Consider the following 25,896-nt stretch of genomic DNA (forward strand, 5'->3'; position numbering starts at 1 on the left):
TAATGTTTTGCTTTAATTTGCAGATTAATGATGATGATCTAGTTGGAGATTAATGATGTGTTAGAAGATTGGAGATTAATGATGCGTTAGAAGAATGAACTTTTTGTATTTAATTTTAAATTAATTTTTAATTTCATATTATAATTTTTTTTAATTGATAGTTTTGATATTTGTTATGTTTATTATTTTTTATTTGACATTAGAACCTAATACTAATTTTAACTATTCTATATTATTATTTTTATTTTATTTTTTATTATTTTTTATATAATAAAAATTAAATATCCATGAATATCCATATCTATATAGATAAAATCCATATCCATATCTAATATTAAATATTAGATATAAATATAAATATATTCATCATGAATAATTATGAATTTGTATTTGGATGGATATTATCCATCTATAATTGGATATTTATCATCCACGGCCCAACTGCAAATTGGACCCGAATTCAAGTCAGAGCCGAAAGGCCCAACCCAAATTGGATCAAATTCAAGTCGGTTTTCCCTTCGATAGAGTATTCGAATCTTAAGTAATCTATATTTAACGACGTCATATATAAAAGGGGCTCGGTTCCTTTATTAAGAAAAAAAAAATTTTGACAATCATCAATCGACCAATCCTTCGTTACAATTTCTTGCTGGTCACTCCAAATTCCTCTCAACAAAACAATGGCAGCCTCAGCGATGGTTCTAGACCCGAAGCCAGTATCGGAGCCACCACCGTCAACAAGATCCGATCTGACGGAGCAATGGTCGGACGAAGACGACCTCTACAGCCGACTTAAATCCCTGCAACGGCAGCTCGAGTTCATCGACATCCAAGAAGAGTACGTCAAAGACGAGCAAAAGAACTTGAAGCGTGAACTGCTACGCGCCCAGGAGGAGGTGAAGCGGATCCAATCGGTGCCGTTGGTAATCGGACAGTTCATGGAGATGGTGGACCAGAATAACGGCATCGTGGGGTCCACCACCGGCTCTAACTACTACGTCAGGATTCTTAGCACTATTAATCGGGAGTTGTTGAAACCGTCCGCTTCCGTCGCTCTCCACCGTCACTCTAACGCCCTTGTTGACGTTCTTCCGCCGGAAGCCGATTCCAGTATTTCTCTTCTAAGCCAGTCCGAGAAGCCCGACGTTACTTATAATGTTAGTTATATAAATCCTTTTGTTTTATTTAAAACTTCAATTTTTTTTCCTTTTACTTGCTTCTTCTGCTAGGGTTTGGTTTTTAGTACTAGGGCTAGGGGTAATTGTGTATGTTTAGTTAGTTTCGAAGTAACTGAACTAAATTAGGGCAACAGTGTCTTAAATATTTCTTGCTTGAACTAACATTGCAATTGCTGCGGTCTGGGCTAATTCTGCAAGGTTATTTGGGTTTAAGTAACTGAAGAGAAAATTACTTGTGTTTTTCATGTTTGGATTGAATTTTCCTGAATTATTGCTTGTTTTTATTGTAGTTAAATGTATAGTTGAATTTTTTTTTTGGTTTCTTCGGTTGGGTGAATTCACTTAGTTTTCAAATAATTGAAGAAAAAATTAGGGGCAAGAATAAACTTGAAGAGGAAAAAATGGGTCTTGGTGCATTTCTCTTGTTTTTGGGGATTCAATTCTTGTAGCTAATGTTTGGACTGAACTTTATTGTGCTAGGATATTGGAGGATGTGATATTCAAAAGCAGGAAATTCGTGAGGCTGTGGAGTTACCGCTGACTCACCATGAGCTATACAAGCAAATTGGTATAGATCCTCCACGTGGTGTTTTACTTTATGGTCCTCCTGGAACTGGTAAAACTATGCTTGCGAAGGCTGTTGCCAATCATACAACTGCAGCATTCATTAGAGTTGTTGGCTCTGAGTTTGTTCAGAAGTACCTGGGTGAGGTATGGTTGAAACATAAGCAAATATTCTAGTTTCACATTATAATTTCTATTCATATGCTATTGCTGGATAACTACATAAATTATGCTATTGATAGAAAGTAGTATTACTCCCTGGGGAAGGTGATCAGGAGAAGTATACTTATAGAGATAGTTGAGCTGTGACTAATGCTTCACTATTTTGGCAATCTGACTGGAGAGTTTTATATCAAGTTGCGTAGTTTAAGTGAACGTTTTCATTTTGCTGGCTTTTTTTGTTGTCTGTTTCTAGAGAAAGTGATGTCTATGCTTGAAATATGCAATTATTATAACTAATTTACTTCCTTTACAGTATTTCTAACCAAATTCCTTTTCCAATGATTTTCCGCCACACCTGTTTTATGAGTCATACTTATTATACTTTTTTTTCTGGTGATGCCATATGTTCATGCAAATAATCTAGAGAAAGTGATGTCTATGCTCGAAATATGCAATTATTGTAACTAATTTACTTTCTTTACAGTATTTCTAACCAAATTCCTTTTACAGTGATTTTCTGCTACACCTGTTTTATGAGTCATACTCATTATACATTTTTTTCTGGTGATGCCATATGCTCATGCAAATAATCTGTTTATTTTTGTTTCAACTACAAACCTTGTTGCCATACTCTATTTGAACCACAATCATAGCTTGTTTTCTCTCATTTGTGAGCCATAATTGACTAGGGGTGTTTGCGGATTGGATATCAATCCATATCCGATCAATGATTTTGCGGATTGTAAATTTTCAATCCAATCCAATCCAATCAAATCCACAGATTGGAGAATTCAATCCAAATCTAATCCATACATCTGTGGATCGGATGCGGATTTGACCAAATCCATATCCAATCCACTATTTTGCGGAGTGGTTTGCTGATTAAAAAATTTAATTATGTTCATTCTACGAACTAATTAAGTAAAAAATCTAATATAAAAATAATTTTACTACCGATTAAATTCAAAATTGAATAAGATTTAATAAATTAAGTGTTTAAATAAAGTTAGAATAATACATTCAAAGTCTCGAAATATAACACAGTGAAAAGAAAGAATCTCATTTGTTTAAATCAGTACATGAAAATTAACTAAAATTATAAAAATCAACTAAAATTAATTGTTTAGAAAGGTATATTTGTTTATTTAATTATTCAGTTATCTAATTATGTATTATATATTATTATCGTATAATACATGTATAGTTTTAATGTAACTACATTTTAACTTATTTATTTATTAATAAGTAGTAACACCACATTTACAAGTTTTATTTTTTAATTAAATAAATATATATTTTTAATTTTTTTGTCGTAAATCCTTATCCAATTCACCGATTGTAGATTTTAAAATTTTCAATCCAATCCAATCCACCAATCCGCAGAGCGGATTTTTACAGATCAGATTTTTGCGGATTAGACGGATTGGATTCTGAACACCCTTCAGCACTTCTTCTGCACTGCTGGTTACCAGGCTATAAGATGGGCTTCTTTTTTTTTTTTTTTTTTTTGCTATGTGTAAAGATTGCCGTGTAAAGATTGATTTGTCATTAAAGTTTCTGTATAGGGGCTAAATATTTGATATGAAGGGTGGGATGTCCTGCTATTGCGTCTCTATATATGACTTGATTATTGGGCCTGTAAAATGTGTGGATGCAAAATCTTAAAGCCTACTTTTAGTTGATGATTTGGGATCCCTTTGTCTCTTTGGGAAGAATATCCAGTATTTTAAACTGACTTTAGGGTATTAAAAATTTTCTTATGATGTCATTTGATGAGTTCTTTGGGGTGGCCTTGAGTAATTGGAATATGATTCTGAAGTATTCTTTTCATGTTGCATTATTCTTATTGTAATCAGGAACCTCTGTTGAGTTGCTTTTGTAAGTATTAGAGTGATAGCCAATGGTCTTGATGTATCACATTTATGGTTTAAGCAACAAATAATCTGAAGGCCATCTTTCGTGATTTGTCCTCGTGTTTGCATGTGCTTTATCTTTCCATTTTCTTTCTCTTTCATATATATTTTGTATATCTGGTAATTTTGAGTTTAAGTTGTGTGAATGTTTCAATCTGAATGGATTTTGTTAAACAGGAAGTTGGTTTTTGGTTAATAAAGTAAATGTTACAATATGATTTGGTGATTTTTTCTATTGTTTTATATCTGTTTGATCTGGCACTAATTGCCTAATAATTTTTGGGTTAAGGGTCCACGAATGGTTCGGGATGTTTTTCGTCTTGCTAAAGAGAATGCCCCTGCTATTATTTTTATTGATGAGGTAGATGCTATAGCTACAGCTAGGTTTGATGCTCAAACTGGAGCTGATAGAGAAGTTCAACGAATCCTTATGGAACTCCTCAATCAGGTATGGCTTACTATCTCCTGAAATTCAATCAACTAGTTTTGTTGATATTTTTGGATATTTATTTCTATAGAGATTATTATTTTAGGTTTGCAGTAAAGAAATCAGGAAATGCTATGAAAGTTGTTTATCTTTCTAACTATGTTGTTTTGATTAAATGCAATTCTAGATGGACGGATTTGATCAGACTGTAAATGTTAAGGTCATCATGGCAACAAATCGGGCTGACACATTGGACCCTGCACTTCTCCGTCCTGGAAGGCTTGACCGAAAAATTGAATTTCCTTTGCCTGATAGACGACAAAAGAGGCTCGTTTTTCAGGTGGCTTTTGTATGCATTCCCATTTGTAATGTCTTTCTTTGTCATGAATGGCTCTCAGAAGTCTAATCCATTTTATGCCATGGCCTGGTTTTGCCCAGGTTTGCACGGCAAAGATGAACTTAAGCGATGAGGTAGACTTGGAGGATTATGTTTCCCGTCCGGATAAAATCAGTGCTGCTGAGGTCAGTTGATTTTTTACTTCTTTGTACATATTTGTTTCAAAAACTTAAGTTATTATAGTTGTCACTTTGTGTCATAAAGCACTGGAACTTTGAACATTTAACATGGTTCTTCTTTCGGCCATTCCTCTCTTGTCACGTAGATGTACTGTTTTGAATCTAATGGGATGGAGTAGTAAAAGCTGTATAACCTCTTGAAAGTAAAAATTCAAGAATAGAATACAAATTTGAAAGAAGTATAAGCTAGTAGAAGTGTAGAACATTGCCTTCAAAAGCTCTCTTTCCAGCCATTTGAAGGAGGTTGCTGACCGCACGAAAGCCTTTCATTTCGTTTTAGTTCATTTAGCAGGAAAAGCTCTTTTGTCATTTTGTTCATCCTTGCATTAAAGTTTATTAGTTTTCCGACAAGAGGCAGTTTGGTCAGGGATGCAGGGTAATTGACTTCCTTTTACCGTGTATGTACTTCTTTAGCACTGCAGATGTTAGGAGGCTGAAGATTCTAAAGGATTATGATATTAAAACTAAAACAATTTTACCGCAGATGTGATGTTGCTAATAAAAATTATGTAAAGTGTACTTCATGAATCTCATTGACTTGCATACGGATGATCTATGCTTTGAATTGGCTGGTGGGTTAACTTTTTGCCCTTCTAATGAAGGAGAGAGAGCAGGGGAAGGTGATTTTTGGTGTGTTGTATGGGATTGGTGTAAAATTTAGGTCATTTATGCTTAATTTATGATTTAAGATTTGTTCACATCATAAATTATTTAATTTCTTTGCTTATATTTGGGATTGTTAGTTAATCTTCTTGGTGTTCTTTGACGACAGATTGCAGCCATCTGCCAAGAGGCAGGAATGCATGCTGTGCGCAAGAACAGGTATGTCATACTCCCCAAGGACTTTGAAAAGGGTTATCGGACCAATGTGAAGAAGCCCGACACCGACTTCGAATTTTACAAGTGAAGAGGGCTAGAAGAGTTTATGAAGATCACTTTGATAATGTTTGTCAGATTGTCTCGCTCACTATGAACATCGTTGCCATTGGTCATGCATCGCCACAACTTGTGATATGGCTTTATTAGACTTCATTGAGCATTATATTCCAGCTTAAGTTAGAGTAGCGTTAAAAATCAGAAAAATCTGAATTAATGGTTTGATTTATGTCTGATTTTGCGCCATATTATGACTTTGAATTAATATTTTTACGAGGCCTAGTGTGCACAAGTACGTTTGTATTTTTTAAATTTTATTATTATTTTTGGGCTTCATTATATGCATATTCAATTTACCACATATAGACGTCAAGTATTTCATTTTGTATTATCAAATGGCAGCCTTCTAGTGTCCCCCGCATTGGTTTTTGATCCTTGGATTCGGTCGAGGGCTAAAAATGGCTGTCCAAACACGAACAAAAATTAAATGATGAGATTCATAAAAGTTTGTGTACAAGTGCATGGTCAATTGGGTTATTTTTACATACCTCCCCTGAGGTTTCACCTAATATCAGTTTAATAAAAAGTATCTCTGTATTTTTACATCCCTCTCCTGCAGTTAGTATAAAGTTATGTATATCATCAGTACGCTAAAATCGTAAAAGTTCATTTAAAATTCGTTTTAATCGTATCAAGTGGCATCATAATCAAAGTCGATAAACCACCAACCATGGCTGCACTCACTCCCTGAAATGCCATCACAGTTTTTGAATCCGGCCTAATCATCATCATATCACCCTCACGGTCACCATATTTCCTGCGCAAGAAACACCCAACTCCACCCCAAACAAGCCTTTGAGCAACGGAATAAGACGCCCACCAAACTGCATTTGATGGTGCATTTGTCAAGATTGAAATCCCGAAACCCATATACAATCCTCTAACCCCATCATTTCTAACAATCTTCCTAAACATATCAACCCCATTTACGTATCTAGCATCGGCCCCATTAGCCACCATAAGCCTCTGAGTCACAACATCAACTGGGGTCCAGACAAGCTGAGCAGCCATGGCAGCACTCAATCCACCAACAGCACTAGCGACCGTCGCCGCCGCAGTAAACCCTAAGTCACTAACAGCAAAGCTGCCAACATTAGTTAAATAAAATTAATTTATTTGCTTTGATTACGATTAACAGATGCAGATCTTTGTGAAAACTTTGACCGGCAAGACCATCACTCTCGAGGTGGAGAGCTCCGACACGATCGACAATGTCAAGGTTAAGATCCAGGACAAGGAAGGGATTCCACTGGACCACCAGCGGCTGATCTTCGTCGGAAAGCTCATCTTTTCATAAACTTTAGGAAAAGACCCCATCACCATCATCGTGACCATCTGCTTCCCTCCTTGTTTGTTCTTCCTTCATTTTCTTTTTATTTCTTCTTCGTGGAACCGATCTTATTTTCTTCTTTTCTCACTGGTGCAGGTTGTTGTTGGCAGAGGGACGAATTGTGTTTATTTGCTTTTAGAATTGGCTAATTTAATTGATATAAATTATTTTGGTTGTGCCGCGGACATAAATTGAAGTTTAGTCGACAGTGCTTTCATAGCAACATTTGGTGCTGTTGTTATGGATACCAAGCTAAAGTTAGATGACGTTGGACATGTTATGAGGTTTAGTTTTTTCGAATTGATTTTTTATTTGAATTTTTGGGGAAAAATATCAAAAATGGAAAGCTTGATTTTAAGAAAACAAGGATGTGGTTTTGTTGGTGAGGTGGTACAGGGGATTTGAGTTTTTGTTGGATGAAAGAAGACTGTCAACCTTGAAAGGGTATTTTCGTCCTCTTGTTAGTCCACTAACGGTCAACTGACGGAAATACTAACTGCAGGGGAGGGATGTAAAAATATGGAGATACTTTCTATTAAACTGATATTATGTGAAACCTCAAGGGAGGTATGTAAAAATAACCCATGGTCAATTAGCTTATCCCTTTGTGGTCATGTAGGGAAATGGTTCATTTATCTTACATCATGTATATTATAGCCATAACAAATTTTATGATTTTGTTACTATGTCCAATTTTTATTATTTTGTTACAATGTTCAATGTGATCATTGCCCTTCCAAGTTTTGGGTTACAAGACACAAGTCCGTACATGGAATGAAGCTTTTGGAACTGTAAAGAGAACTTGTGGAGGGTGCAGCAAATTTGTAATGGTAGAGATTTTGATACAAGCTAGTGTCTCATTTTCAGTCGAAGATGGTGACAAGAAGTGTGTGTGTGTGTGTGTCTATATATATAATGGAGTAAAGAACTTTTTTTAAAAAAAGGTCAAAATTCGTTTGTTAGGAAGTAGGAGAAATGTTGGTATCGTTATCAAGAAGAATAAGAATTAGGATTTATGCATGCGTGATGTGATGCGATTGAAAGATTCTGATGGCTCTGATGAACAACTTATAAGTTGGACAAAGAATGTCTGTCAGGTAGCAGCCCGCTATCTTTGTCGCTTGCCTTGTATTTTTCTTAATTCTTTTCAGACGTTTTAATCTCTATGTTAATTCTGTAATTGGCGAGTCCTTGTGCTTGATTAGTTAAAAAAAATACTATATTCATCTCTATAAAAGGACAAAAGGACGGGGTGGCAGATATATTGAGCCTGACAAGCCTCTTTCTCCATCAATACTTTTTCTTTTATTTTAGGAAAATTGAAATAAATATGCAAAATTAGTTGTAATTTTTATTTACTATTCTTTGTCGAAATGGAGGTGTTTATCTATGTATTTAATATAAATTAAACATCACACTAGCCCTTTTTAATAAGATTCAAATTTGATTCCAAGAGCTAGTTCTTCTGCTATCGCAACAAACCAAACTATTAATTTGGAGCAAGAACTAGAAAATGTTAATTCACATTTACCAACTCAAAATTCACAATCAATGATGTATATATTATGCCCTTTTTCTATAATCATCTAGAAAAATGCAAAAGCAATTTTAGTAATAAAATAAAGGTAAATGATTCATCAAGTTATTGGAAAATTTCTTAGTACGTTGATAAAATTAGAGTGATGCTAATTAAAGCACCTCAATAATATCTTGATTATACCTTTTTTCTGAATAATGCACAACTTATTCACTCATCCAGTGCATCTGGCTAGCTTCATATAATTATCAAGCATGCATATTCTCTAAATCATGTAATAAATAAATTAAGACACTATTTACTTTATGGGAGTCACTTAGTTAGCTGGGAGTGTACTGTGTATACGTGGTTACCTAAATTCGAATAACAATGGAGGACAAGAGTTGCTGTTTGGTAGGTGAGATTTTGATTCATCCAAATTTAAAAAATAAAAATTAATACAGTATTCTTATTTTTTTTTAAATTAGGTGGGACTGCTTGAAACTACTAAAATACTGTCTATACCAATTAGTCCACTACACTGACTATAGAATTTTAAAATTTCAAAATTTTAACTTTTACTCTATTCACCTATTTAAATACCGAAAAATATCCTTATAAACTAAAGTCAAAGAAATTTGTGGACAAATTTTTTTTTTCTCTTCTCTCGCTTTCTCTCTCTAGTTTTTGTACAATTACTTGCACCTCTCTTCCTCAGTTGTCAATAAAAAAATACACAATTAAAATAAAACTTGGGCTTTATTTTAACAAACTAAGATCCCATCAATGTAAGAATAGCGAGAAGTAACGATTAAGCTTAGCAATCGAAATGTTATAACTCACGTTCGTTGATAAAATTAAATTTATTTCAATTGAATATTTGCTATTAGGGTTATTATCATTTTAGTACTTTAAAAATTGTTAAATATCAAATGACTATAACAAATATTGTCTCCTATCATTTTTCTACTATATCTTTATAAAAATATCATTTTACTATTTTTTCGTTACAACAAATATCATTTTACTACTTTTCCGTTACAATCGTTAGTTGACCCGTTAGTTGATCAGTTAGTTGACTAATAAAATATCAATTTTACCCTTCATGGTTAAAAAAAAAAGACAAATTTATAATCCATATATCATAATTCCAGCAAAAAGAATTATGTTGATATTATATATCCATTTTAATAAATATATTACAAATTTATTTTGTAAATAAGTTTCAAGTATTTATTTTTTAATCATGAAGGGTGAAATTAGTATTTTGTTAGTTAACTAACGGTTATAGCAGAAAAGTAGTAAAATGATATTTTTATAAAAATATAGTGAGAAAATGACAGGAGACAATACTTATTGTAGTCATTTAATATTTGGTAATTTTTGAAGCAGTGAAATGATAATAACCCTTTGCTATTATGTAGACTTGCTACTTGTGGCAAGAACATTACCAGTTTATAAATACGAAGAGAATAAAATGGAGAAATTATTTCAGCAATCGTCATCATCTATTTAACTCTTATTATTAAAATTCTAAGTTTTATAGCTAGAATCATATAACGATGATTGATATTGAATAAATTTAGGGTTTTAAGATAGAAAAATTATTGACTCCGAGTATGGATGACTAATATTATTTATTTCTTAACTTATAATATCTAGTAAGGGGAGTGTTAGAATCGATTGCCCACTGACTTAGTCGCTGACTTCTTCTACTGACACAACGTGCCTTATTTTTTAGTTTGTGTGTAATTTTTAAGGACTCTTAAGTAACTTACAACCACACACATAAACAATACGTGATCCATGCAATGTGGTTAAAATTAATGTTGAAATATTAATAACTTTTAGTTTTGTTATACTATTATTATCTTTATGTATAGTAAAGATACCACAATATCCTTATCTCCTTCTCGCCAAGTTTTCTCTTCTTCTTGTTCTCCTGCCACTGCAACTTCCCTTTCTTCTTCTTCAATTTCTTTTCTTTCTTTTCTCCTTTAATGAAAGCTTGAAAAAAAGAGACATAGGTAAAAAAAAAAAAGAGTTTAAAAACAAGACACAGGGAAAAAAAAAGTTTAAAAGCAGAGTCTTCTTAAAAAAAAGTAAAATAAATAACAAAATATTCCTTTTGCTTGAAAGATTACCGTCTCTCCACTTGTCCGACTTCAGATTTGATACGATATTTTGTTTTGGGTGTGTAGTAGGATCTACATGATTTAGATAATTTTTTTTATTTATTTTTAAAATAAAATATTTTTTAAAATTTTATTAAGAAAAGTATTTATTTTTAAATTTTTTTCCTCTTTGTCTCTTTTTTCCAAGCTTTTATTAAAGAAGAAAAGAAAACAAAGAAATTGAAGAAGAAGAGAAGCAATTTGCAGTGGCAAGAGAACGAGAAGGAGAGAGAAAAAAAAATTGAAGAGAGAGAGGACAAGGATATTGTGGTAAATTCACATACATAAAAATAATAATATTAAAATAAAACTAAAAGATATTAATATTTTAACATTAATTTACAATTACACAGAAATTAAAAAAAGACGTGGCAGCAAAGGAAATGGCGACCGTCGCTAGCACACCTCTTGCGATAAATTACTTAATAAGTTTTATAGTAATAAAAAAATTGTTAATAAATGATTGTAAAAATAATTCTAATGGATTTAAAAAAATCCCACCCTTTTAAATTTTGGTCACTTAAAAATATAAAATATGTAACCGCCGTATATTATCCTTATGTATGGTAAAGATATTTGTTTTATTATTATTATATTTATTTTTAATTCCACTATCAAATATGTGGATCCATGGCCTTCCATGCCCTTGACCTAATTTAATTCAAAAGTCAAAACTGTTGTTGTAAAATTTGAGTAATCCTTTTCACACCCCTTTAATTTCCTTATAACACCCATTCCTATAATCATAGTTTTATTATTACTTAAAATTACATAACATGACGAATACAATTCTAATTAAACTAGAATGTCTATACAAATCATAAACTCCTAACTATTTTTTAATCCTAATATATAATATAATTAATTTTTTTGATAAATAATATCATAATAATTTTGAAACAATAAAGAAATAAATTAGCTAGTAGTAATAGCTTTATTATAAAAATGTATATTTATAATTTGATTAGCTTATAGTAAATAATAGTAAAACTTAATTAAAATTATAATTATATTCTTATTTGTAATTTCATAAAAGAAAAAGTTATTAATATAAAAAGGGGAGTTTGAAATTTCGCTCTTAGAATTTTTCTAGCCAAACTCTCCGGCCCGCCCTACCAAGTGACTTTGAGTTCCCCTTTTATACACAAAATAATAAATAAAGGAGCTTTAAAAATAAAAGTAATTGCAATTACTAAACAAGCAAAAGTTAGATCATTGTGGAAATTCATGACTTCCAAATTCCAATATCAAATTTAAAATTCTTCATATTGTCATATGAGTAATGCTACACATCTCAAATTTTTTTATCCCAAAAAGTTATCCCAAATGATGTGTCATTTATCAATTGATTGGTGAGATAATACAATTAATTCACTTGGATCTTATAAAGAATTATCAACCACTCAATTAATGACACATAATTTGGGATAACTTTTTGAGATAAAAAATTTAGAATGTGTAGCACTACTCATTATCATATAGTGGCCTTTCAATTTAAATTCTATCTAATTTTACAAAACAATAAAAAGAGTTTAACAATGTACAATGCTGCACATACACTGCTAGACAAAACCTTTTTCCTTCGTTTTGAAATTCCTAATGATGAGGTAAAACATTTTGTGTGAGTCCGAAAATTGTTTTAAGAGATTTGAAAGAATCACACAATTAGGACAAATATTTTCTATACTTCTTCATTACAAATTAGTGGACATGAAAATCGAAATCTCTATAAATTTCTTTTTTTTCTGTATTTTTCTTTTTTTTTAAAGGGTCAAGATGGCGAATGGCCTAATTAATTTGTTTTGGATGGAAATAAAAAAATTTTACTCACAAAACACCAACCCTTACCCCATATTATTATTGACTGTAGATGCAAACATACTCACAAAAATATTATTGACTGCTCTTTAAAATTTCTACATATAGAGATTAAAAAAATTAATTAAATAATCCACTACTTTCTAGAATTTCTTAATGACGTAGCACGTTATTTGAAAATTTTAAGATTTTAGTAGTAGTAAAACTTTTTGATGTTTTCATTATGGGGATCCAGCTGTGGTACCATACAACTGTGGCACCATACAACAGTGGTACCACAGCTGGATCCAACCATTGGATCTAGCTCTGGTGACAACTGTGGGCTAGATCCAATGGTTGGATCCATCTGTGGTACCATACAACAGTGGTACCACAGATTTGTCCTCATTATGGTATTTGTTTAATCTTTTATTTCCAGTTTAATTCTAATTTGGTTTTTCTATTTGAATTAATTTGGAGAAGTAAATTTATCCTATTATAAATAAAAAAGTATTGTTATTATTTTTGCAAGCTATTTTGATTAATAAAAATCTCTGTTTATTTTGTTCTCCTGGTGGGTTTACTATCTTTATCTATTACTAAGTGTTACTATAAAAATCTCACAATATTAATGGGTTGGGTGAGGCTATTTGAACTCATTTAATTACTCATTAAACTCATTTACTAAATAAACATACTTTTAAAATTTAAAATATGCAATTTTGCTTTACTAACCCATATTAATACCCAAAATACCCTTATTGAACTAAATTATCATAATTTCTCTCATCATTTTCTTTCCACATTATTTCTCCTTTCTTTGTTCTTTTCTTCTTTATTTCTAGATTTCTTCCCATCAGTATTTTATCCCAAATTCTTAAACTTGTTATTTTTAATTTTTAGTAGATGTTTTCCCCTTGATATTTCATGCATTTGGAATAATACACTTAAAAATTTTAAATAAACAACTGATAAGAAAATTACAAATACATTTATAATAAATAAAACATTCAAATAATTGCAACAGTTCTTGCATGGTTTTTTTTTTTTTTCATTTTCTTACATAGAAGAAAGCTTACTGAATGAGAAGAAGATTCGTTGTCCTATCCAAAGAAATTGGAAATGATGAAATTAGATGGTGGAAGTCAAGAGGAATTGTGCTAGCTTTCATCCAAATGTATTGAAAATTCATTAAAACTTCGTTCCATTAAGAAAAGTCAAAAGTGTAAATAAGGAAAAATAAATTTAATTTGTGGATTAAAAAAATCATTGACAATGTGAAAACAATACATCGAGTAATAAAGAATATGTGAGAAAAACTGTAATTTTTTATGTAATTTAATTATATAGTCTTGTCTATTATAGTAATTTTCTATATGGACATTTTAATAATTAAAAAATTTATTAAATATTGGATTTAATAAGTATTTTGGTGAGTTCAAATAGCCTTGCCCTAATGGATTTACTTTCTTTATCTGTTGTTGAGTTTTATTATAAAAATCTTACAATATTAAGTCGATTGAATTATAATATTATCTATTATTATTATTTTTTGAATGAAAGTAATCATTTCATAAATCAAACAACACTGTTTAATACATTCAATATCTCGGCTGGAATGTGATCCAGCCAGACAGCTGAAGTATTTGCTCCTATAGCAAGCTTTGCCAAGGAATGGGCACAAGTGTTACAAGTTCTTGGAATATGTCTGAACTTGACATCTTTAAAGTCACGTCGTTTCTCCTGGATGTATGAGATAACCCAGCTTATACCTGTTCTACTGCCCTTGGTGTTGTTAAGTAAGTCCACCACTTCTTTGCAATCTGCCTCCATGATCAAAGCGGATAGAGAGAGTTCTTTTGCTACCTGCAAGCCCCACTCCATCGCTTCATCTTCTGCAAAGCTCACTCCCTCCCTCAGTGGAACTTGCTTTGTGCCTGCCACCACTATCTTGCCACTTGGGTCTTTTATAACAGCTCCCAACCATGCTACTTGGTCCCTGTTATTTATTGCTGCATCCACATTAACCTTGAGGAAATTTCCAGGTGGGGGCTCCCACTTTTTCTGCACAATCCTTTTGACATTATGAATGTGAGATGCATCTGGTTTTCGAGCTCTATGGTATGCTTCTAGAAGTGATTCAGCCTTTGCTGCTGAGGCTCTTGGGTCTAACTTTTTTCCTTCGAAAATCCTTTTGTTTCTTGCAAACCATACTGCCCAACAGAAAGCTATTGCTTGCTCAGCCTCTGTTTTTCCCCAAGTGCTCCACACCTCATAGATGAATTCTAGAATATCATGATTCTGGGCATTTGGTATTTGGACTGAAGAAGTGGCATGATACCAGATTTTCCTTGCTGCTTTGCAATCCAAGAGTGCATGACTGACTGTCTCCACCTCCCTGTTGCACCCCTGGCATATTTAATCCATCATAAGTTAGATTCTTTTATCAAAGTGATTCACAACCATCACATCAAACTTAGATCCATATACTTAATCTTTGTGTGGAGTGAGTGGATTTTGTTTTAAAATTATTCTACTTCCGTTATCACGCTGCCTCATCACTTATAGCTATTGCTGAGATAAATATGAACCCATCACTCGCTCAAATCTGTTTATTCAATTTCACGACTAATATGATTTCGTGCGATGAAATGAAGTGTGCCAACTCAAGATCAAGAATTTCCAAATTTAACTTGTTTTCAAAGCATCCAAATCGAGGTTATTATTACATTCTCCGCCAAACAAGGGCTATTTTATAGTAAATAATAAATATGGGCTCAAGTATAATAAAAAGCACTTTAAAGGTTAAATTAATAAACATGTAATGATAACCAATTCGGCCATGATATTCCCATTTTATGTTTTCGGCACTATTTTTATTTATTAGATCTCCAAGCTCTTGACAACTCAATACAAAATTTTAATTACAGTCATCATGATTAATCAATAAAAAAAGTACTTTTTGACTTTTTGTCTTTTTAAAATGTTAATGAATTAAAAAAAATCTCTTTTCAATAATTTTTTAAACATATATTAATATAAATTTTTGCTTATTTTGATTGCTAAAATTTACATTTAACATAAATCTTCCCCTCCCTAATGATTATTAATTAATTAGTCAAAATTAATAGTTGAGATATCACAGTTTATAAAGGTGGATCTGATCGATCATGAAAAAGTTTCAAGAGTTAGCTAATTAATTGAGCTTCATTTATTTAAAGATAACCTGGAAACATCCATCATTATCATATATAAAATTGAATTTTCACTTATTATTCATTTGACCAGATTCAATAGCAAAGATTATGACTTAATTAACATGTGCTTTGCAAAATTACAGATTAAGAAGTTAAACGTTAATAATATTTTTTAAAATTGAAACTTAATTAATTTCTTAATTACAAATATCATATTGATTTTTTTCTTCTTTATGGGGTTTTATAAATGTGGGTTGAATTTTTTTTTTAATATTCAGAATCAAATTAATCAGACCTATTTTGAGCTCTAATCGAATTGAACTAAATTTTCTTTTTGTTAATTATAAATATCATTAGATTTGAATGTAATATTTAAAATCACATATTGATACTATCCATGTACAAACATATAGATGGAATTTGTTGAAACATTGATAATCTCTTCTAATAAATTATCAATCGTCAATCATTATTAATAAATTTATGAGAGCATTTAAACCACTATTTATTAATAAATTTATTCATATAAACATGATCGTCAATCGTTAGTAGAAGAATCCATGTTGCATGGGTACAAGAAGAGCATAGAAATTAATTTGTTGGGAGTGGTTAGAGTAATGAAATATATAAAGAGGGAGTAGTTGGATCAACATTATCATCATCACAAGTACTCCTTAATTAATCAATTTAATCTTCATTTGCAGCTCCTCAATTTGGTTATTATTGTATTAATGCTTTCAATACTCTCTCAATTTAAAAGCACAAATTCGAAATCACTCCCCCCCCCCCCCCCCAAAAAAAAAAAAAAGATCAAGGACCACTCATTAAATGCTAATGGTTTGCGAAGATGCATAGTACCAAAGTTGTTTATATATTTATTGAATTCACATAATTATGGACCCAATTCCACCGTCATCACGAATTTCTGCATCAACCATTTCAAATATGCACTCCTAAAATTATTGCGTTTGTTATACATTTATACTCATGTGAAATCTACAAATTTTAGTGCAAAAACATAGTGGAAATTTATGGAAATTAGCCGAAGTTTTGGCCATTTATAGATTTAGGCAGCTTCCCATTTCCTTTCTGCGTACGTATTTGTGGATATAAATATTTTAATTTCTTTTAAAAGGTAGATGAGTGGATAAACAAAATCAACTTTTAAACATCTTTTTTTTTTTTTAAGATTTGACTTGAACTGAGGTAACTAATTCAATAATCAACTAAATAAAATTGTTTGATAACCGCTCGATAAAAATATCTTTAAAAAAAATATATGTTCTAAATTTTTCCTCTCAAACCAAAGTCAATTGCATTAGTTTAGTTAAAAAAAATTTCATTTTTTGTCTTTTAATCAAGTGTCAATAAATTAACGTTTTGACTTACAATGATTCTTTTGACTATAAAAATAAACGAGATGGTTAGTGGGCTAACATTATATAAATAATTCTTAAATTTTGAATATTTTCATTTATTTTTCAAAATATATATAGAAATGCAACTCATAAAATCTAATAAGAAATGGTAATTTTTAAAAACCTCCCCTGAGGTTTGGGCTTGTTGCAAGTAGATGGCGAGAATTGATTTATTTGTAAAAAACCCCCTACCGTCAGTTAAGTTTAACATTGACCGTTAGTTGACCGTACAAAGACAATATTATCCTTAACAATAGTTTGTAAACGAAAATAACTAAAAAAAAACTAAAATTATTGGTGCAAAAAGCACAAACCCTATTTTTTGATAATTTTATCCTTGTCAATTCTAAAAATTTACAATATCATAGTTAAAGATTATGACTATTTCATTTTTAAATTTTAAATTTTAAATTTTATCTTTCTTGTAGGAATTTTAAAGAAATATCAATAATTTAAAGAGGATTTAATTTTTTAATTTTAACTTTTTTATAGAAACTTTAAGAAAATATCAATAATTTAAAAAGTGTAAAATAGCTAATAATTTTGGTTTTTTTTTTAGTTATTTTCGTTTATAAACTATTGTTAAGGGTAATATTGTCTTTGCACGGTCAACTAACGGTCAATGTTAAACTTAACTGACGGTAGGGGGTTTTTTACAAATAAATCAATTCTCGCCATCTACTTACAACAAGTCCAAACCTCAGGGGAGGTTTTTAAAAATTACCCAGAAAGAAACGAAGAAAAATTAACGTCAAAATTTGAGGATTTTGTGTTTGCGTGTCTCTCTCTCTCTTTCTCTATATATGTACATATAATTGAATATTTTAAATGCCAACCACTTTCTCCCCTTCAATTGATCATCCATTATTGCGAATGAGAATGAGATACGTGAATGCATTGAAATACAAGAAAAATAATTAAATTTCTGACAGCCATTAAATAAAATAATTCAGAAGCATTATTTAACACACAAAAATATATGTTGTTGTTTAAATATGTTATTATTTTGTTTCGAAAATAAATCTGTGAACAAAGTGAAAAAAAAAAAAGCCCTCAAACATCATACATTTCAATGATGATCATTACTATTATTATGCAATATATATAATTAACAATGCAAAACGTGAATAGCAAGCTAAACAGTTAAAACATCGTTTAGTTTCTATATTTTAAAATTAATATCTGTTTAGTTTATGTATTTTTAAAAGCATATCAAAATATTCTTATTGTCAAACTAGTTGACACTCCTGCTATTATTTTTTATTCTTTTAGTTTATTTTTGTAATATTATCCTCTTATAATAATTTTTTTGACATTAATAAAGAGAAAAAAATTAAATTATCAATTTAATTCTAAAAAATAAAATAAAATAAAGAGAATATATATTAGTTTTTGTGGGACATTCCGTTGAGAAGTTAATATATTAATTTTTTTATTATGTCTCAAAAAGTGGTAATTTAATTTTTTTTATAACATTAATTTTTTTGACATACGTGAACTTCTATAAAAATTAATATTTATTTTTTATGTTTTGATTTTATTTTGCAGTTAAATTGATAATTTAATTTTTTTATTAATGTTTAAAAAATATTATTATAAGAGGATAATATTATAAAAATAAATAAAAAAGAATTAAATATAACTACAAAGATGTGATGCTAATAATAATAATTTTTTAAAAATTAAAATATTTCTAAACTGATGCTAAATTAATAAATAAAATAAAAGTGAAGCTACTCACCCAACGCCGGTGTGAACCAAGGACAAAATAGATTAGGTCATGTTTGGGATTGAGGTGCTGTATATTTTAAGTTACGCCTGTTGTGGATAAAAAATTATAATTATAAAATAAAATTTAATAATATGTAGTAAACATAAATTTCAAATAATTATTAAACATATAATAGATTTTTTATATTACAAGTAAAAAATTATATCAACATAATTTTCAAGTTACAGTAGTTAGTGTTTACCAAACACTTTAATACTGTAACTTAAAAATTACAACTGTCTAACTTTAATTTCAAACGCACCCTTAAAGCCCAGAACAACGGTAAAGAAATGCGCATGTAAATAAATAAACACACACACATATAAAATTAAAAAGTGTATAAATAAATACATTTTAATGCCAATACTAATTAACTATTAAATTAAAAATAATAAAGAATTGTTGTCTGTTGAACTTAAAGTTAAATAAAGATGGAGGACGGACACTTCACTAATGAAAGGCTACAGTCCCTGTTGCTCCGTTGTCCTTTCACCCTCACTCACTAACTCTCTCCCTCTCTCTGTCTAGCTCGCTCTCGCTCTCTCTCTCCATCTTCAGTCAAAGCCTCTTCTCCTTTAATTCTAATTTTATAATTAATTTCCCCCTTTTATTTATTTCTTTTTGTTTTCAAAAAATAAAAAAATAAATTCTCTTCTCCAACCTCTCTGGTACACACAAAAAGCTCAGAACAACTGCTTCTAACATGTTACACAACCAGGCCACGTGTTTCGTTTGAGTTGAGTTGTCGAGCTACAGCTTCTATTCTAATCTAATGTCGGATCTGGAACCAACCAATGCCGTTACAAGAACAACAAGCAAATCTCATGTTTCAGCTCAACGGTAACTTCTCCACTGAGCTGAGCTGAGCTGAGCTGTCAACTGCCTGTTGGATGAGAGGTCTTGCTTCTTTCCCCCATGTTTCCAGGTTCACTTGTAATTTGCAGATCTGATTACTTCTCAACAATGTTATTTGTTTGTGGGTATTTCACTTTAACAAGTGTTGTTCTTTATAACAATCTTTTTCTCTTTTGCATTGAATCTTTTTTCATTTTTTTTTTGGCCTGCCTTAGTCTTTTAGCTATTAGATATTTTTTTAAATTGATAAAGATGGGTGCATTTTCTAATGGGGCCTTTCAAATGTGGTTCATTTTTCCTTTATTCTCCATATCTACTCCCTTTGGATAATGCTTTGCTCTCTTTTTTTTTGTGTACTGTATTTGTTACTTAACATATAATTTAATACGAAAAAGTAAAAAAAAAAAGGTTGGATGGTTTCCCTTTTGAATACGTTTCTTGATCCATATGTTTCAATCTCCAAAATTGTTGAATTAGCATTGGAATATGAAATATGGAAAACTGACCGCACTGCCCTTGTTTTTGGGTGCTCATCATACTTAAAAGAATTTCATATTTTTACATTTAATTATATGTTGTTTAACTTTAGTAGGTATGAACCTCTTTCAGCTCTGTGCTCTTAAAGATTGATGAGTGCTGTTAGGCTTAGATGTAGCTGGATTAAAGGTCATATTCTCGCGAAATTTGCATTTGAGATGCTCGAAATTGTTTGCTGCATTTCCTTTTATGATTTGAAAATCTCTAGTAGCTTTTGACACACATCATGGTTTGAGTAGAGATGGGACTAATTGTCATGTTTTTGGAAGATGAGTGTCTGATGGTGGTCTTTTTCTTTGTGCTTCTATCAGTCTAATGTTGTTGGCTTTTGGCTTTATTCAGGAATATAGAAACGCTTCTGGGGTTACATTTCTGTTACAGCAGTCACTTACTTATACCCTGTATTAAACAACTCCTCATGAAGTTCAGCTCCGCTGCCCCACTGTTTTTTCCCCTCTGTGTCATAGTCTCTCTGCTTCCCCTGGCTTTTGCTGATCTGAACTCAGATAGACAGGCCCTTCTTGACTTTGCTGATGCTGTACCCCATCTTCGGAAGCTCAATTGGAGCTCCACTAATCCCATCTGCCAGTCTTGGGTGGGCATCAATTGCACTCAGGATCGTACTCGTGTGTTTGGTCTCCGGCTACCAGGAATTGGACTTGTGGGACCTATCCCAAACAACACTCTAGGTAAACTAGATGCCCTTGAGGTTCTCAGCCTTCGATCCAATGTACTAACTGGCGGTCTTCCTTCTGAAATAACCTCCCTTCCTTCTCTGCGCTACCTCTATCTCCAACATAATAACTTCTCTGGCAAAATTCCTTCCTCCTTTTCCCCTCAACTTGTGGTATTGGATCTCTCATTTAACTCTTTCACGGGGAACATTCCACAAAGCATACAAAATTTGACCCAACTCACTGGATTGAGCCTCCAGAGTAACAACCTTTCAGGATCAATCCCCAATTTTGACATCCCTAAGCTAAGGCATCTGAATCTAAGCTACAACGGTCTTAAAGGTCCAATCCCGTCATCCCTTCAAAAGTTTCCCAATTCCTCTTTTGTAGGTAACTCTCTCTTATGTGGTCCACCGCTAAAAGCTTGCTTCCCTGTTGCACCTTCTCCATCACCTACTTATTCTCCACCCCCATTCATTCCTCGAAAGCAAAGCTCGAAACAGAAACTTGGATTGGGAGCTATCATTGCCATTGCAGTAGGAGGGTCTGCTGTGCTACTTCTTGTAGCTCTAGTTATCTTATGCTACTGTTTGAAGAAAAAAGATAATGGGAGCAATGGTGTATCCAAAGGGAAGGCTTCTAGTGGTGGCAGGAGTGAAAAGCCCAAAGAGGAGTTTGGAAGTGGGGTGCAAGAACCTGAGAAAAACAAGCTAGTTTTCTTTGAAGGTTGTTCTTATAATTTTGATCTTGAAGATTTATTAAGGGCTTCGGCTGAAGTGCTGGGTAAGGGTAGTTATGGCACGGCATATAAAGCTGTCCTGGAGGAGTCAATAACAGTTGTGGTGAAAAGGCTGAAGGAGGTGGTGGTGGGGAAGAGGGACTTCGAGCAGCAGATGGAGATTGTGGGACGGGTTGGACAGCACCCAAATGTTGTGCCACTCCGTGCTTATTACTACTCAAAGGATGAAAAACTCTTGGTCTATGACTATTTTGCAAGTGGCAGCTTATCCACACTCTTACATGGTATGGTTTCTCCACTACTATATTATTCTTTTTCTCATAGTTGAAAATAGTTAAAAGAGCAAAGAAGGGGTAACTTTTAACTTTGATTTTGTTTTACACGTATAATTTGAAAGCTGGTAAATACATTTTAGTTTTTCTTGTGAAAAATCTTATGGCCAGAAATGTGGTGGCCTTTGAAATCTGATGCCTTATGCTTTCTTATTAGAGTGGAATGCATAATTTTTTTACCAGAGCACCGTGGTACTCTAATCTGACAACCCCCTTTATGATGTGACCCACATAAGTAGTCAATTTTATTATAACACTTAATCAGTGCAGGACACTAAATTGAATTTTATGCCATGTCTTTGTATAAGGATTCTTTAAATTTGATGGTACTAGAGGTTTTGAATAATTCTGTGTTACTATTGGAAATTCAAAATTTTTTAACGGCTAATTCCGAAGAACTGACAATAATATTGGCGATAATATTGTCACCAAGAGCATGTGGGAAGTATGCAGTAATTTTATGTAAACATGTTAAATATGAGCATATGGTTGGGAAAAGAACTTGTATTATTAGAGGTGATGACTTCTAGTTTGTATGGACTCGGAGAATGTGTCCTATTTTGACATAAATTTTGATATTAGATGAATGAAGTTGTTTGGTTGGTAAGACCAATACTTGAATCTTTCTTATTGACTTTACCCTGGTCGTTGAGTCTAATAACTTTCATAATTTGATTACGAACAAGAATAAGCTTATGTAGGATATCCTCGTAAGTATCATGCCTTAATAGTTCAAATGACTTGATTTGAAGACATAATAGATTTATTGGAACGATGTTGATGCGAATGATATTGAAAAACAAATTGAACTCTAGGAATATAAACCGGTGAGACAAAGCACGTCCACCTTAAGTTAAAACAGATGAGTGGAGGCTCAATTACAATATATCTAGGCTTGAGGAGTCTTACTGCTTTTCTTGCAGGACTATTAACATTGACTAGAACTGTAGGTCTATATGTGAAGAATTGCTCCGCATTGTATCCATAAGAAAAATGAACATTCAACTTGCACTTTTTGATTATTCTAGTCAAGAAGTGCTTAAACATTCACCTGTCATAACTCAGACGGGAATATCTACAGGAGAGAGCTATCCATTTGCTCATTAGAAGTCATGTCTGTATAATCCGACACCCAATTTTTACTTGATGACAGGAAATAGGGGAGCTGGTAGAACTCCACTGGACTGGGAGACAAGAGTAAAGATATTGCTTGGGACAGCAAGGGGCGTTGCCCACATTCATTCTATGGGTGGTCCAAAATTCACTCATGGAAATATTAAAGCCTCAAATGTCCTCATCAACCAAGATCTTGATGGATGCATCTCTGATTTTGGACTGACCCCTCTTATGAATGTCCCTGCCACACCATCTCGGAGTGCAGGCTACCGTGCTCCTGAGGTGATTGAAACCCGTAAGCACAGTCATAAATCAGACGTGTATAGTTTTGGTGTCCTTCTCCTTGAGATGCTGACTGGGAAAGCTCCACTCCAGTCACCAACGCGTGATGATATGGTTGATCTCCCTAGGTGGGTTCAGTCTGTTGTTCGGGAAGAATGGACAGCTGAGGTTTTTGATGTCGAGTTGATGAGGTTCCAAAACATTGAAGAAGAAATGGTACAGATGCTGCAAATTGGCATGGCCTGTGTGGCAAAGGTGCCAGACATGAGACCCAACATGGACGAAGTTGTTAGAATGATTGAAGAAGTCCGGCAATCTGACTCAGAAAACCGGCCATCTTCTGAAGAGAACAAATCCAAAGATTCAAATGTTCAGACCCCGTGATTGCCAACAAAGTTGGTGCTGTTTGATTTCAAGTTTTAATATTAAGATTGAACATTTTACATGCAAACATGCACAGAAAGGTTTTCTCGAGCATCATTCGAAATTTACATCCATTTGTGGCTTCTTATAGTGTGAATCTGTCCTTTGGGCTATTTTTCTTAGGGGCATAGTTTCTGATTTTTTTTTTCAATTATTATTCTCTTTAGGTGGGTTTTTCATTACATGATTTGTTGTAATAATTTTTATTCCAATGTTATGAATCGATTGATGAAGTTCAATTTATTTTTGACATCTCTCTGGGGGTGGGGGATTCTGGAGATTTATCAAATAACCAGCAAGCCATCAATCTAAAAGCAGACCTGTGCTTTGTTATGGGATCTATTGTACGAGGATAAATATACAGACATGCATATGTTGTTAATATTCGAATCGAATCATGGAATTGATGACAGTTCCCAAGGCTACTAGATTTTTCTGAAATTGTTACCACCCATATGATTAGGAGTCCGGAGGCATCATAATTCATTCAATGTCTAAAAAGTGATGTTATTTTTACTTAATTGGGATACTTAATTTGTATCTCAACTGATATGCCACTAATAAAAAAATATTATTTAAATAAAAAATGATAAGAATTAATAATTATCTATTATTTGAATTAACATATGGTTATATGTTGTTTATCACATCAGTTTGTATAGGGATGACAAAAATTCCCACGGGAACAGGTACTCTCCGGGATTTTCCCAATTTGGGGAGGGTATGGGAATAATTTAATACCCAATTTCTTATTTGGGGAGGGGATGGAGAAATTTTTTTACCCAATTTCTTATTCGAGGAGGAGACGGGGATGAGGTGGAATCCCCATCCCCTACCCATTTCCCCATTTTAATTTTTAATTTTTTTAAAATTACTAGTAAATAAATAATAAAATTTAAATTATAAAATTATAAATATTGGTAAAAATAAAAAAATATCAACATATTTATATTATTAAACTTTTAGGCCTAATTAACTAATTAAAGTCCTAAATTTTTATTTAGGACATTAAAAAGACCGAGTAGATTCTATTAGCCCAAAATTTTTTAATTTTAATATTCTTTAAATATTTTAAACTTAAATCTATTTTTTATTTATTTTTAGATGTTATAATTGCCCACAACGAATCACAATTTTAATATCTACTCTATTCTAATCTAATCTAATCTAATATTTGCTCTTGATTTGCTCCGATTTAATTATTGTGTTTATAGCCCACATTTATAAAGTGCCCACGCCACTATTGAAAAAGTTAATTTTGAATCTAAATTCGATTTTATTTGTAACAATTTTGTATTAGACTATTAATTTGCTCATGATAGTTTGTAAAAGAAGTTTGTATCCCTTGCATGCTGCGTTACTTACTAATTTAATGTATATGACTTTTGTAATGGATATTAATGTAAGATATATTTCAAACTTTACTTTTATTTGAATTTTTTATTTTAATATGATTAACTCAAAATCAAAAATAAAAAAAATGTATTAGTTATTCGGGGATCGGGGACCCTCGGGGATCCCCTGTTATTATTCGGGGAGGGGATGAAGATTCTCTCAAGTAATTCTTACGGGGACGAAGAGGGGATGGGGACATACGTAAAATATCGGGGATGAGTACGGAGAGATTGATCCCCTCCCCTCCTCTCCCCATTGCCATCCCTAAGTTTGTATATAGTTTGTATCCCAATTAAGTAGGTATAAGCTGTATAACATTAATGATGTCGAATATTATTAACATGGAAATTTATTCCCACGAATATTCGGTGGGGCTTGAACCTATATTTCTAGATACATTCATACAAGCCCGGTAAGGCTACTGGAAAGTCTAGAATATTTTAGCATGTCACGCCTTTTCTCGTAATAACAAGTATACAATAAGTTACGTGGATATATCCTGTCATTCATATGCCTGGTAGGATTAGATGGCTTCAAGTCTTCAATCTCCACTAGAAGTGAAGAACTAATTAACGGTGTTATAA

At 32.2% G+C, this 25,896-nt stretch overlaps 4 protein-coding genes across 8 annotated transcripts; 2 read left to right on the forward strand and 2 right to left on the reverse strand.

Annotated features, from left to right (window-relative positions):
• Positions 1-584: 584 nt before the first annotated feature.
• LOC102623670 (26S proteasome regulatory subunit 6B homolog) lies at positions 585-6,035 on the forward strand. The gene is made up of 6 exons (XM_006464896.3): positions 585-1,157; positions 1,659-1,889; positions 4,107-4,265; positions 4,432-4,584; positions 4,683-4,766; positions 5,593-6,035. The coding sequence occupies exons 1-6, from the start codon at positions 681-683 to the stop codon at positions 5,725-5,727; spliced, it is 1,239 nt and encodes a 412-aa protein (XP_006464959.1). The 5' UTR covers positions 585-680; the 3' UTR covers positions 5,728-6,035.
• Positions 6,036-6,362: 327 nt separating this feature from the next.
• Positions 6,363-7,037, reverse strand: LOC127898873 (uncharacterized). Its single transcript, XM_052431371.1, has one exon. The coding sequence runs from the start codon at positions 6,765-6,767 to the stop codon at positions 6,363-6,365; it is 405 nt and encodes a 134-aa protein (XP_052287331.1). The 5' UTR covers positions 6,768-7,037.
• Positions 7,038-14,151: 7,114 nt separating this feature from the next.
• LOC127898874 (uncharacterized) lies at positions 14,152-15,417 on the reverse strand. Its single transcript, XM_052431372.1, has 2 exons — positions 15,406-15,417; positions 14,152-14,982 (listed from the first exon to the last, which is right to left on the reverse strand). The coding sequence occupies exons 1-2, from the start codon at positions 15,415-15,417 to the stop codon at positions 14,152-14,154; spliced, it is 843 nt and encodes a 280-aa protein (XP_052287332.1).
• Positions 15,418-19,405: 3,988 nt separating this feature from the next.
• On the forward strand, positions 19,406-24,167 carry LOC102622990 (probable inactive receptor kinase At5g58300). Of its 5 annotated transcripts, none has more exons than XM_006464895.4 (3): positions 19,406-19,935; positions 20,694-22,048; positions 23,250-24,167. In XM_006464895.4, exons 2-3 carry the CDS (start codon positions 20,770-20,772, stop codon positions 23,876-23,878), a joined length of 1,908 nt encoding a protein of 635 aa, XP_006464958.1. In that variant the 5' UTR covers positions 19,406-19,935; positions 20,694-20,769; the 3' UTR covers positions 23,879-24,167. The 5 variants fall into 5 exon arrangements, with proteins under 5 accessions (XP_006464958.1, XP_052287381.1, XP_006464956.1 ...); XM_052431421.1 differs by having other exon boundaries at positions 19,406-19,892; XM_006464893.4 differs by having other exon boundaries at positions 19,406-19,884.
• Positions 24,168-25,896: the final 1,729 nt, after the last annotated feature.

This window comes from Citrus sinensis, chromosome 7 (assembly GCF_022201045.2).
Source record: "Citrus sinensis cultivar Valencia sweet orange chromosome 7, DVS_A1.0, whole genome shotgun sequence".
NCBI lineage: Eukaryota > Viridiplantae > Streptophyta > Magnoliopsida > Sapindales > Rutaceae > Citrus > Citrus sinensis.